This window comes from Harpia harpyja, chromosome 2, assembly GCF_026419915.1.
Source record: "Harpia harpyja isolate bHarHar1 chromosome 2, bHarHar1 primary haplotype, whole genome shotgun sequence".
In the NCBI taxonomy this organism is placed as follows: Eukaryota; Metazoa; Chordata; class Aves; order Accipitriformes; family Accipitridae; genus Harpia; species Harpia harpyja.
Genome location: NC_068941.1, coordinates 58,704,567 through 58,716,809, shown reverse-complemented (window position 1 = coordinate 58,716,809; position 12,243 = coordinate 58,704,567). Strand labels below are relative to the sequence as shown.

Below are 12,243 nucleotides of genomic sequence, written 5' to 3'. Positions count from 1 at the left end.
ACAGTGCATTTAATTTCAGACTATTCACTACCAAACAATTGCCATAAATATTCTGAATTATTTTACAAGTAAAACTGAAATCAGAGCCTCAGCAATATGTAGAAGTCATTCATTCAATGACAAGTACTCAGGAGAAGATATGATTTATTAAGAATGTTAAAATTTAACATTAGAATACCGTAGGGATATTAATCTTCTGGAATAAATGAGCATAGAAACCATGGAAGGTCATGAAAAAAGGCATCAGAGGAAAAAACAATGACATTGAAATCTATTGACCTGACATCCTGGATCAAAATATACTTTACGGTAGTGCTGTCTGTACCCAGAAGTTAATGGAAAGAATAAAAAATTCCATTATAATGATTCTGTGAATGACAATTCTTTGGCCTTTTACACTGAAAGTTTCTACCATAAGAATATTTCTATTGTATGCATCAGTATTTCTGTGATCCAGGTGAGAGCTTCCTTCTCAGCAGTTATGTTATCTGGAGTTTGGGTGTTGAGACACCCTATCCAACACAGCTTTTACAACTGTTTGCATAGGCTGATCTTGATTATGAAAGACAACTGTAACAAGTATGACACTGAGGACAACATCAGAGCAATGCCATCGCAGCAATGACACACAGAAACAGAAGTTACATTGAGAATAAAGTAAAGCTGTGTCCCTGAAAGTTCAGAGACATAGCGAGGTCACACTAATGCAAAGAGAAGAGTTCATAAAAAATGACACAGAATAAAATGTCATGCAGATCAACTGACTGCCTTATACACACAAATTCCCTGTTCCTGTCATATAATACCCAATTGAGGATAGTAATCACACAAGTCAGCAGTACACAAGTGCCATTGCTAAAGGCAGAAAGAGATTAGAGAGCCAGTATGGTTGAGAAAATGAGCACATAAATGAAAGCCATGGGGTTTTTTGGTAATGGTTTAAAAAAAAAAAATCCTTTAAGAGACCAGGAGTAGACCTACCGCTCCATTTTGGCCCAAGGCTGTATTTCGAATAGCGGCAAGTGTTAAAGGAAGATGCAAGAATTTTCCTAAGAGTTATGGGGTACCCTATTTATGAAAAAACACTTTTTTTCTAGTACCAAGTAAATCACACACACATGCTTATGAGAGTATTATTTCTGATTCTAAGTTTTCCATAGGTATAAAATTTATTCCTGCACAAGGCTTATGAAAAACAAGTATTTGCTAAATCACTTAAGAGAAAGCAAGTTATATATAAAGCAAATATGAATTCCAAGTACTACGCTGTGCATATGTTAGCAAGTACCATTACTGAAAGCACATCGGATGAACCTGCTTATTTACCAACAATCTCTTACTTCTAAAAGAATCTAAACCAGGCACTCACTTTTTCAAAACATACGAGGAATGTTTACTTCTACCCTTTACTGAAAACTGTATTGAAGATAATTGGTCTATGACATCCTGTACCAAAACAATGAGAACTAATCTTTCTCTCCCTCCCAACCCAAAAAGTAATTCCACACAAAAGTGAACTTTCAGCCTCAGAGAAGTCGAAGCATGAGGAAATGAGCCCAGAGTCAGGAGCGCTGGGTTTTGATGTCCATAAATGATTTCAGGAATTCTGAGGGCTCCTGAATTTTACTTCTGAAGGGAATAGTTTTTATGCTGTGAAAGAGTGCAAAGCTATTATAGCCTCATCTCTGCAGAGGGAAAAAACCTTGGCATGTAGACATGCAGAAAAATAATATAATGGAATTTTGAAGAGAACTCAGATGCTGGTAGAATAAAAAATAGTTCTTCTGTCTTCCCTGTTTTGTCATTTAAGCCACATAGAATAGTTTTGGATAGAGCCATCCCTACATACAGAAAGTGCAATTTAAGCTGAGGCTAAAGATTTCCACGAAAGCATTAATGAATTGTTTGTCTTCCAATTTTTCTTCTGCTTATGTTATCTCCATCACAAAAGCTCTGTATCAGAGACTAGCCTTTCACCCCAAAGTAAATAAACATGGCTGTCTCCTAAAGGAAGGCAAAAGTATGCAACCTTCCCCACAAAGCCTAACATCCCTCCCTGCCCTCCCTCCCAGAATCAGGGAAAGGCACGCCTCAAAGCCCAGCTTTGAAACCCACCATGGCAGCTTACTACAAGGGACTCTAAACCACTTTTTTTTGTGTAGTAAAAAGGAGTCCTGAATAGAGGAGAACAAGTAGGAATAAGGAGCAAAGGTCTCTCTTCGGTTTCTTTCTGCTGTACCAGGGAAACTCACAAAGATCTGAGAAAAGCCTCATCAGCAGTATGAAATGCAGCTTATGCAAAATCACACTGCATGCAGGTCTGCCAGCAGGTGCCTGTGCCTCTCGCTCCTCCTCATTGCGTCCAAATCACGTGCACAGCAGTGGTCAAGTCCCTGCTCATTTCATGACAGCAGTGGGGGAGCACGCATGACCCCAACAAAAGGAAAGGCTGCAGTCCAAGCCCTGTTAGGCATGAGTGAATCCGCAGACCTTACAGATGCCCTTACAAATGGCACCAAAGCCTCACCAGGCCTGCCCTACTCACATCGCCTAGGAAAAAAACTGGAAGGCACACCTGTGCTACTCAATGTGTACAAACATATTATGCAAATCAAGTTATATGTGAGATACAAACCATCCACATATGCCTATGTGTTTAATCAAGTATTTTAAATCTGTGTTGCATCCACAGCTACCTTTTGGGGAATGCAGGGGCAGAAAGAAAGATAAGGCTTATGAGAAATGCCAATAAATAATTTGATTTAAGGAGGCATGTGGCAGAACGCTTGTTATAACTAATGGGTTAGACTAATGGGTTAGGGCTTTCTTAGTTCAAGATAGGGGTTACCTGCAGAGGATGACAATAATATTAGCTATTTATTTGTCTAAGCCCAAAACTATTTTATTTAAAACTGTGTGTTTCTATAGATGATGATTCTATAAGCACTACCTCAGAAGACAGATCTTGTACGCCAGTAGCAAAACGGATGGTCGGGACAGGTGAATATTAATTTCCATGCATTTATTCTGAAACAAAATGCATTGCAATTTCAGTACCAAAGCTGGAGCAACCAGATCTCTACTGCAAACACAGCTCTACTTTTCTACTTCTGACTCCAGTCTAGCTTTATCACTAAACTTAAAAATTAGTTTCATAGCTCTATTCCTTGTCATGAGCAAAACTTGCATTAATGCTGTAGTTCAGCTTTGCATTCTATACTTATCTGATGAGCAGTATCTGCCTACTTCTGAATATGTAAGTAAGATTTTTTTTCTTCTATTGAATTCCCAGTAGCATTTTCATTTGCATTATATTTTGCCTTGCCATTCTAATTTGAAACCATACTGGAAAGCCATTTTCTTAACAATGCTGATATCTTGTTGCTTTTTAAGCTTAAGGCCTATTGCTTTCCTGCATGTAGCACTTGGATACATCTGTCTTTAATTTGACAACAACAGCAACAAAATTACACTCACAAAATGTGGAATTTTAGATGCCTTGGAGAAACAAGAGATTTCACTTGCTACATATTTTGCATACTTAAGAGAAATGTAATCATGTATGGATATTAACATTGTAAAGTTAAAAGATTTTCATAACAAGATATTATTATAAATGTTAATTAATCCTTCAGCTTGTTACCAAATCATTAGCTACAATTACACTTTAATGTATGTATATTCAGCAATACTCAGTTGTTGTTTCATTTATATTTTCAGACAATCACATTCCCTTGGAAGAAGCACAAAATCACTTTAAAGTTATTACAGTTAATGATACTGGAGCAGGAAAACACTGGAGTGATAATGAAGTCAGAGCTCTGATAAACATATGGTCAGATGAAAAGATACAACAAATGCTTGAAGGGGCCACGAGAAATAAAGAGATATTTGAGGAAATTGCCAGAAGGTTAATGAAACGTGGTATAGACAGAGACTGGAAACAATGTCGCACAAAGTACAAGAACCTGAAATATGAATACCGCGCACTGCAGAAGGAAAATGAGCATCTTGGTAATCCCAGGAGAAAAATGAGATTTTATGATGAAGTTGACTCTATCTTAAGAAGGCAGCCTCTGGGTCCCTCAAGCTGGGGATGTGAAAGTTCAAGTCTCCTATCAGGTACTAAAAACTTCAGTGATGAGATAAAGTGCTTAAAATGAAACTTAAAAGTTGCCTGTTGACCCATGCTGTAAGGGTGAAATACATGGCCAGAATGGGGAGGGAAAATAACCGCAGAACCTGTATGTGCATGGTCACGTAGGCAATAATCAGTGGACAAAAATGGTCTTTGGAGGAGCTGAGAAGTGGGAACATTAACAAAAAGTGAAAGGACCTGAAGTGTTCAGTGTTATTAGAGAATCTTTGTGCTTTTGGAAGCTTAAGCGAAATACAGTCAAATGGTGCTAAAAAATGTGGCAGGTTTTAGAGGTGATCTAGCAGGCATGTAAAGTCTTATGGATAGAGAGCTGCAAGCTCATACCATTTAGAACTGCGGAAATCTGTAACAAACAAGCCAAGTGCAAGGACTCCGGAAAAGCAAACTTCATTAATTCAATTCACACCACAGTCAAGAGAGAGAAAAATCCAGGGCAGTGATGTTTATTTGAGCACTTGTAATTATTATATTAATTTTGCTAAAGCAGAATCAGTTTTCTAAATAGAGCTTGCTTCTATTTTAGTATCAAAAGACCTCTGATCTAGGAACCACACAGCTAAACTTGTGTCTGCTGTAAGGGTTCTCATGACTGGCCAGCTGCTCCAGCTTTCAGGGGCACTTGCCCCTGCTCCAGGCAGATCAGATGCTTTTGCAGAAGCAACTTAACCACTGCAGCTTAGAGCTCAGTGAGTTATGGTAAACCAGAACTAATTCTGATTTTTCTCAATATGTTAGATAATAATTTGCAACATCACAAATGTTAGTTGAGGATTTGAACCATTTCTGCAGCAGAGGCCAGATGGACAGCTTGAGCAGAAACCACTGGAGCCATCCTTAAGCCAGCTGTCCTCAGTCATGAATCAGGGCCCTAATGTGGTGTTCCAAGGGCACCATACAGTAGTGCCATCAGTTGAGGCTGGAATGACATCCACACAAAGATGGGATGACACCACTGCTTCTCATCTGCCTCATTCTTTTGCTTGATCATATTCTTAAGACAGACATTTTCTTCCAAATACAGAAACTGAAGGTATTACTGCTCATTTCCGCTCTCCGTGAATGGAATTTGTCAACACCAAGAATATTTCAGCCAACCTGGCTGTTTCACATTTTAGCATGCTGGAAAAGGACTGTGTAATCTGTGCTGTGAATGCTGATGCAGGAGAGAGTAAAACAATAACCTTTCAGAAAAGAAGCTTTAGTTATTAAGCTGTTTGAGGCATCTGCCAAATAAATGTGTCTCCACCCTGATTTTATGTGCCAACCCAGCACCTAACTTTTCTAGAAGATTCTCATTGCTCCAGGTCACTTGTCCCAATGCATTTGCTTTTGTAATATAAATCTTTTTGGTGTGTGACTGACTGTGCTTTGAGAATCTCCACAAAATACTTAGTCAACTTGCTTTTCTCTTCTAAATTTCAGTGGGAGATGTTACAGCAAACACAGGATCCTTGAGTATCAAGAGAAAAACGTGGAATGATGGTAAGAGCCCCTGACTTTTTAAAACATCTATACACTGCTGTTGAATTGGATGCCAGATTCTAGTTTCCAGTAGTCAAACAGTTAAAAAAAAAATCCTAGAACTTAACACCAAGCTCCAAACCAACATTTTTGTCTCACCCTCAACAATCTGCAAAAGAACAGTCCCGATAAAAATGACGGCCTAAAGAAAACTGCAATTTCTTTGTTTCAATCCTATCCCTGGTATAAATGAGGTAAACATCAGGAAATACTTCTCTGATTTATAAGAATCAAGTGCAAGGAAAAGATAAAGATTTTAAAAAGAAGAAAAAGTCTTAATTACCTGTGTTGCTCAGAGGAAAATAGGGACAGTATCACAGTCATGGTTGTGGTTTCCTCCTATTATAATGTGTCAGTAAACGAGAAGAGAGGTTACATGTTTAGACACATAATGTCTAACACGTAGTGTCTAACGTTTAATGTCTAACATGTTGTACAAGAGAAAACAGGTTAAGACAGCTATTCTGAAGAGAAGATATGGTATAGAATCACTGAGAGAGAAAAACGAAGGGAGGGATAGAAATATGCAGCATGCAATCTGCTATAGGAAAGGTCAGGAGCTTATTTTTCTTCCTGGCAGAGTTGTCAGGCCCTAAATAATCAAAGAGTCCAACAATGAGGGATGACAAACATAGTTTTTAGGAGGCCCACCCGTATTTTTAATACTAAAATGATGTCTTGTCTACAGACAGATGAACACAAACAGATCCAAACACCACAACATTTCTGAATTCAACCTGCTGAGTTCACCATCACGAACTGTATTAACAGGACTAACTCTATGTGATTACATATACTTCCATTTATTGCCTATTAGATAAGTACGTCTTGCAGAAGGCAGTAGGTAGGCAAAGCTGACAGTTTAAAATATGAATGATTTTTACAAGATCTGCTTCATTCCTACTCGCCATTATACAATGACCCCCTATACAACACCAGGCAATGCCTGCCAAAAGAGCTTAACAGAAGGACAGCATTAGGAAAATCTAGCATGAGCTAAACTTCAGCGTCAGCAGTTCATTGACTTGTGCATTCTAACTACATACTTTGCTTTTGTCCACAGAGGTGTCACCTGTTCCACTTAAGAAAAGTGCTTCTGAAAACACCATACTCCACTTCCAAAAACTATTAACAGAGAGAGTACACACAGTAACAGAAGGCAAAAAGTTACTGTTAGAAAGGCTTTGTAAGCAGGAAGACATGCAAGACCTCAACAGAACACAGCTGTATGCTGATCCATCAGCCATACAACAGGTTGGTTTAATGAACTTTCTACGAAATTAGCATGCAAAGAAATTCTCTCAGATACTAAGAAATTACTTATTTATGAGTGTAGGTCAGCCATGTGAGTACATGCTTGCTCCCCTTTAATATATTCACCTTCAGTCATTTAAACTAAACCAAGGTATCGTTAACTATGAGCTTTTAGCAGTGACGTGAGCTAGTCTAATAAAAGATATAGCCTCTGCCTACATTCCTTGGCTCACCTACATGCCACAGTTAACAGGCTTAACTGAAAGCAAACAACACTCTGATTGATCAAAGAAAACATGTACAGTTAAAATGTCATCCCATCATTTCCAGTTACCATCTCTATGACCTTCCTAGCAAGTTAGTCCTCTGCAATTAACCAAACAGTTTAAGCCATAAGAGAACTTCTTTTTGGTTAGGCAAGGCTGGTGGGGAAAACACAATACTTAATTTCTTTACCAGCATTTACCCTCCTCCTAGCCTCACCACCTGCCTATGCCGGAGCTGGGGGACCATCCCCATCTGCTTGCTGAAGGTATGGTGCTGTGCAGCAATGAACTGGAGAATTCAATGAGCCAGAAAGAAAGTATGCAAAAGTTGATGCCCACCTGGAAGGGGCAGGCATAGGTTCTGGTCCCTGTTCTGTACTGGGCAAGGGGACTGCCTTGTCCAGTAACCAAATCAAGTACAGAAAACATAGAAACAGTGCAGGGAACAATGACATGGAAAGTGACAAGTGCCATGCCATAATGTAACTATTACTCTGCAAAATCCTACTAGCCACTACTTCATTTTGTGATTGTGTAAGTACTCTACAGCCTGTACTGCCTGCAAGGCATGCATTTCCAGGGTTTTCCTTTCACTGTATTCAAGCAGAACAACTCATTTCTGGATCTCAGTCATGTTTAGGCAGAGACCTACACAGCCCTGACAAAGCTAGGTCAGTTCTGGGCACACACAAGGGCACAACTGAAGTCAAATAGTCAAGTCCTTACTTCAGCAGCAACACCTGCCAGGTTTTTTTATACACAGAGGCCTAAATTCCACCCATTCACAAAATCTTACACAAAAATATTACTGGATGTAGTGCTTTGTTTCCTGCTCTACAGTTAATTATTTTCTTGTTAATTCTTTTATCAGAGACATTAGAAAGGAAAATAATTTCCACCAAGACAGATTTTATCTGCCATTTGACTAGCATTTTAAAAACAATTCTGAGAAGGCAGAGAAAGATCCCTAGAAAATCATACTTTTTTGATCATACTCATTTAGACAGTGACACGGACATACAGTTGTTCCAGTGTATGCTTATCTACCACTTTTCACATTTTACATTAGTTTCTCAGTATAAACCTTCTTTGGCTTGTATTACTAGTATCATCGTTGGTTTAAAAATCTTCCTTCTCTCTTTGCAATGAGTTCATTCAAAGACACATCCTTGACCTTGCATCATATTACTTGCATACAGAACTGCTGTCTTTGGTAGAACAAGGGATCTGTCCTTGCCATCACAGCAGTTGGGTATCCTTCTAGGACATGTTGAGCCAGCTGAAGACCTCGCCATTCCTAGCAGTACTAAAATCACAGGTTACTCCTTCCCCATGTGAACCAGAAAAATGTGTGAACCAACCCCAATTCACTCTAGTACATTTAAACAGTTTAGTTCAATTTAGATTAAGTTTTTAAAGTAACTGTACTGAAAATAATATGGATCACATACATGTTCTGCTCTACCTGCTCTGTTCCATGAGTGCAAGGCTGAAGTTGATTTGATAACTCATTGCAACAAGAAGATCCCCTTTTCTCCATGCTGCTCTGAGCAATCTGATGCTTGCTGGATCCCCTATAAACCAGTTCAGCTCACTAACCTGACACAAGACTAACCCAGTTGGGAGAAAAAAAGTAAATTGTTTTCTGTGAGAGCTGAAGCAGCCCAGCAAGTTCTCAGTTTTGCTAGGCCTAACTTTGAGCAGCTCAAAGGTTGTTTTGTTGCAGTGTGACTGCCCTCACAGAAGAAAGGGTAACCTGAGGGAGGCAGTTAGCACTGCAAAGAAGACAAACTGCACTTGAATTCTGAGTGATGCACAAGAATCCTAATCTTTCAAAAACTTTGCTGTAATTCGGTACAACATCCCCCAAAAAACTTTCACTTCCAGAAAACAGAAAATACTTATTTTATTCATTAAAATAAGCAGATCTTTCAAGAAATATGTATCTGTTTTTAAATGCTGTTGTTCAGGTGAGAACTGCACAAAAGCACTGAGGCAAAGGACTGTCTAAATTCTTAGTAGGTCAGAGCAGAGAACTGCAGAGCACGCTTGCAGTCTCCACTTGGAAACTGTTCATATCAACACTAGAGGGTAGACATGAAGCAAGAACTGACAGGAAAAAAAAAGAACACAAGTGGCTTTCCAAGTAAAAGGTTTTTTTCTCGGAAAACTTTCCAGAGAGTGAGATTTACCTGACAAACAAACATCCAAAGAAGGTGGGCTTCCCTTTGTGTGGGGTTCCACTTCTATTCTGCTTTGTGGCAGCAAAGCATAGCTTGCTTTTTGTAATTATTTTGTCAGAAAGCTAACTCCTTCTTTCCTGCTGTTCACCTTTATTTTCGGCCAAAGATGGTAAGACATGTCAAATGCATGGGGCATTTGGTATCATGTATTGGTATGTGCTATTCCCATTTTTACAGATAACAATTTACTTGAATATGTAGAATGCTGAGATAGATAAATCAAAGTGGCATTGAGACAGCCTTTGTTCACTGCAGTTGTAGTTATGATTCCACATCACTTTTTGCTTAGAGACAAAATAACATGAATGTTGCACATTTAGAAATCCAGTTGTCTAGAGATAAGGTCTGTCTCCTTTTGACAGCATCTCCAGAGGTAGTGACAGTAGGGTAAAGAGAATGAAGGAGTGAAGGATTTCTCAAAAAATATTCCTTTGGAAAATAGCATTAGGTAATCCAACTCATCCTGCCAGTGTATTTTTATATCCACTTGAGCTTGTGCTGTTGTTCTGCTCTGATCACAGCTTTACATTTATTACAGTCACACAATATTTAGTCTAGGCACACTTATGGGTGAGTTAAATGGAACTTGGGACACCATCTGACACATGCTAAATGGGTATCTGTGAGAGCACTACCATAGGACTGAAAGGGTTTGGGAGGAGAGGCCTTCTTAGACATAGATCCACAACATGGTTCCTTTTTTAGCAGAAAGGCCAGACCAAGTTGTTTCCATGTAACTGCTCCTGGGAATCTTAATATAAATCACATCATGAAAATGATCCAGCTTAAAACCAACACTAAGTAATGATGGCAAGAGCAGCAATCCTATAAAAAACAGGTATCTTTGCTCATCTCCCTCCTCAAGTATCAGCACTATTACCAGGGGGCCATTCAGGTTACTGTGAGGGCAAATCTGTCTCCTCCCCAGTTTGCAAATGGCAATACTGAAACTTTTGAGGTGTGGCAGACAAATGGAGCAATAGCCACTCTGACCTATATTAAAAAGTTCCATTCTTCTCTAAAGCACACTCATTCACTGAGAAAAATGGGTCACTTCACACCTCTTTGATAGGGCTGTTACCCTGGAAAGTCCTCTGAATGCACCATTTAGATTATTTACTGGTAGACCAAACTATATTTGGGCCAAATGGGTGGAGAATGAGCTTCGGGGAGCAGAAATGCTTGCATTGTTGGTGGATCCACAAGCACTATCAGCATCACTGTCGGCTTAAAAGACTCTCCCTCCAGACTATTACCATTTGTTCCTTCTCCTGCAGCAAGGTCTCCTTTGTGTTGGCACAAGCATTCATGTGGCCAAGTGGTTAACCAACTGACAGAACTGATTTAAATTAAAACTAACCTCATAAAAAGCCCCTCCAAGCAACCCTGCTTTTTTTAAGGTCAAGGAAAGTTGTGTAAGACACGGCAGAAAGAGCAGCCAGGACGGTTTATTTGAACTGAACTACCCAGCATGAACCTCCGATGCTGTGTACAACCCTCCCTCCGTGCATTAGTCTCAAATTTAAGGTATGGGCAGACAAGAGCCCAACTGAGCAATCCTGTGAAAATTACTGGAGAGCTGTATCATGCTTACATGGATGACTTAGCTACAAAAAACGTGAAGAAAAGCAAGCAGGCTCACCCCAACTCTATGGCTAGGTTAATGTAATGGAACGTTTGTTGGCCACAATAAACATAATGGCTGTCTCTGAGACGTCCTCCTGTATATACATTTTGGCACCACTTCCCTCCCGGTTTTTCCACTCCTTCCTACATTACCTCATTGCAGTTGGTTACCCCACATCCAGAGATAAGAGCTGAGACCGAACTGCATTTTGTGACATGTACATCTTAGAGATTTGAACTTGCTTAGAATGGAAATCTGGCTTATCTTCACTTTCTGAAAGCAAGCATGCAGGAACCTGAGCCCTGCTGGAAGTTACGTAAAACAACCAACAGGATATAACAGCTCACCACAGCAAAAAGGTCTCGCTCCTCTCTTCCTGCAGGAGTAAGCTTTTTGGCATGTAATTAAACTGGGCTGTCACCACCTAGCAGCACAGAATGGCCTATAAACGTAAACCAAGAGAGAACTAAAAGATAAAGTGTTACTATATCCACATTCAGTAAGTGTCTCTGAAAGTACTCAGGAATGTTTTAGCAGCACATACAGCATGAATGTTCTAGTAAGACAGCATACAGACTCAATTGCTAGCTAGACGAACATCTTACCCAGTATATTGCATAGGAAATTTACATAGAAATACAGTTAATTACAAAATTTGGCATTTAGACAATTAAAACATTTAACACTGCAGTTCTTGCATCTGGGGATGGGGGATCTGCTGAACCCATAATAGGTTCTTGAGATGAAGAGGTAAATATGTTGCATATCAAATTTTCAGGATCACTACCTGTAGCATATCCATGCTCCCCAGAAAATTCCCATCCAAATACTATTGCAATTTTAAGCGTTTTGTTTGAAAGATTCATGACGTAAGACAGGATACCAATAGCTTGCTAAATAGCCTTTTAAAATATCCGTCTTGTAGACAAGAGGTTATATGTAAAACATAGACAGACACTTTAATTATGCTATGTTGAGTGTAGATACTTGGAAGGATGGCTAGTAGGAGGCAACTGGTAATTTCACTACACTGAAAGAGAAGTAAAAATTCTTAATTTACATTGGTGATTATTTGGGTTCTGTTGTGTGGGTTTTAATAGTGGACAGTAACGGGGAAGGTATCAAAAAAGCATGCTGGCCAGGCCTGCACTCCCCATTTACTTTGATTCTCGT

The 12,243-nt window shown here is 39.3% G+C and overlaps 1 protein-coding gene across 1 annotated transcript in view; it reads left to right on the top strand.

Moving 5' to 3' along the window:
* PAICS (phosphoribosylaminoimidazole carboxylase and phosphoribosylaminoimidazolesuccinocarboxamide synthase) overlaps positions 1–12,243 on the top strand; it is a 43,753-nt gene that overhangs the window by 17,419 nt on the left and 14,091 nt on the right. Inside the window, exons 7-10 of the mRNA XM_052781013.1 lie at positions 2,929–3,000; positions 3,721–4,122; positions 5,582–5,641; positions 6,744–6,963. Of these exons, the coding sequence (XP_052636973.1) occupies positions 2,929–3,000; positions 3,721–4,122; positions 5,582–5,641; positions 6,744–6,963 (754 nt within the window). The remainder of the gene's footprint in view (positions 1–2,928; positions 3,001–3,720; positions 4,123–5,581; positions 5,642–6,743; positions 6,964–12,243) is intronic.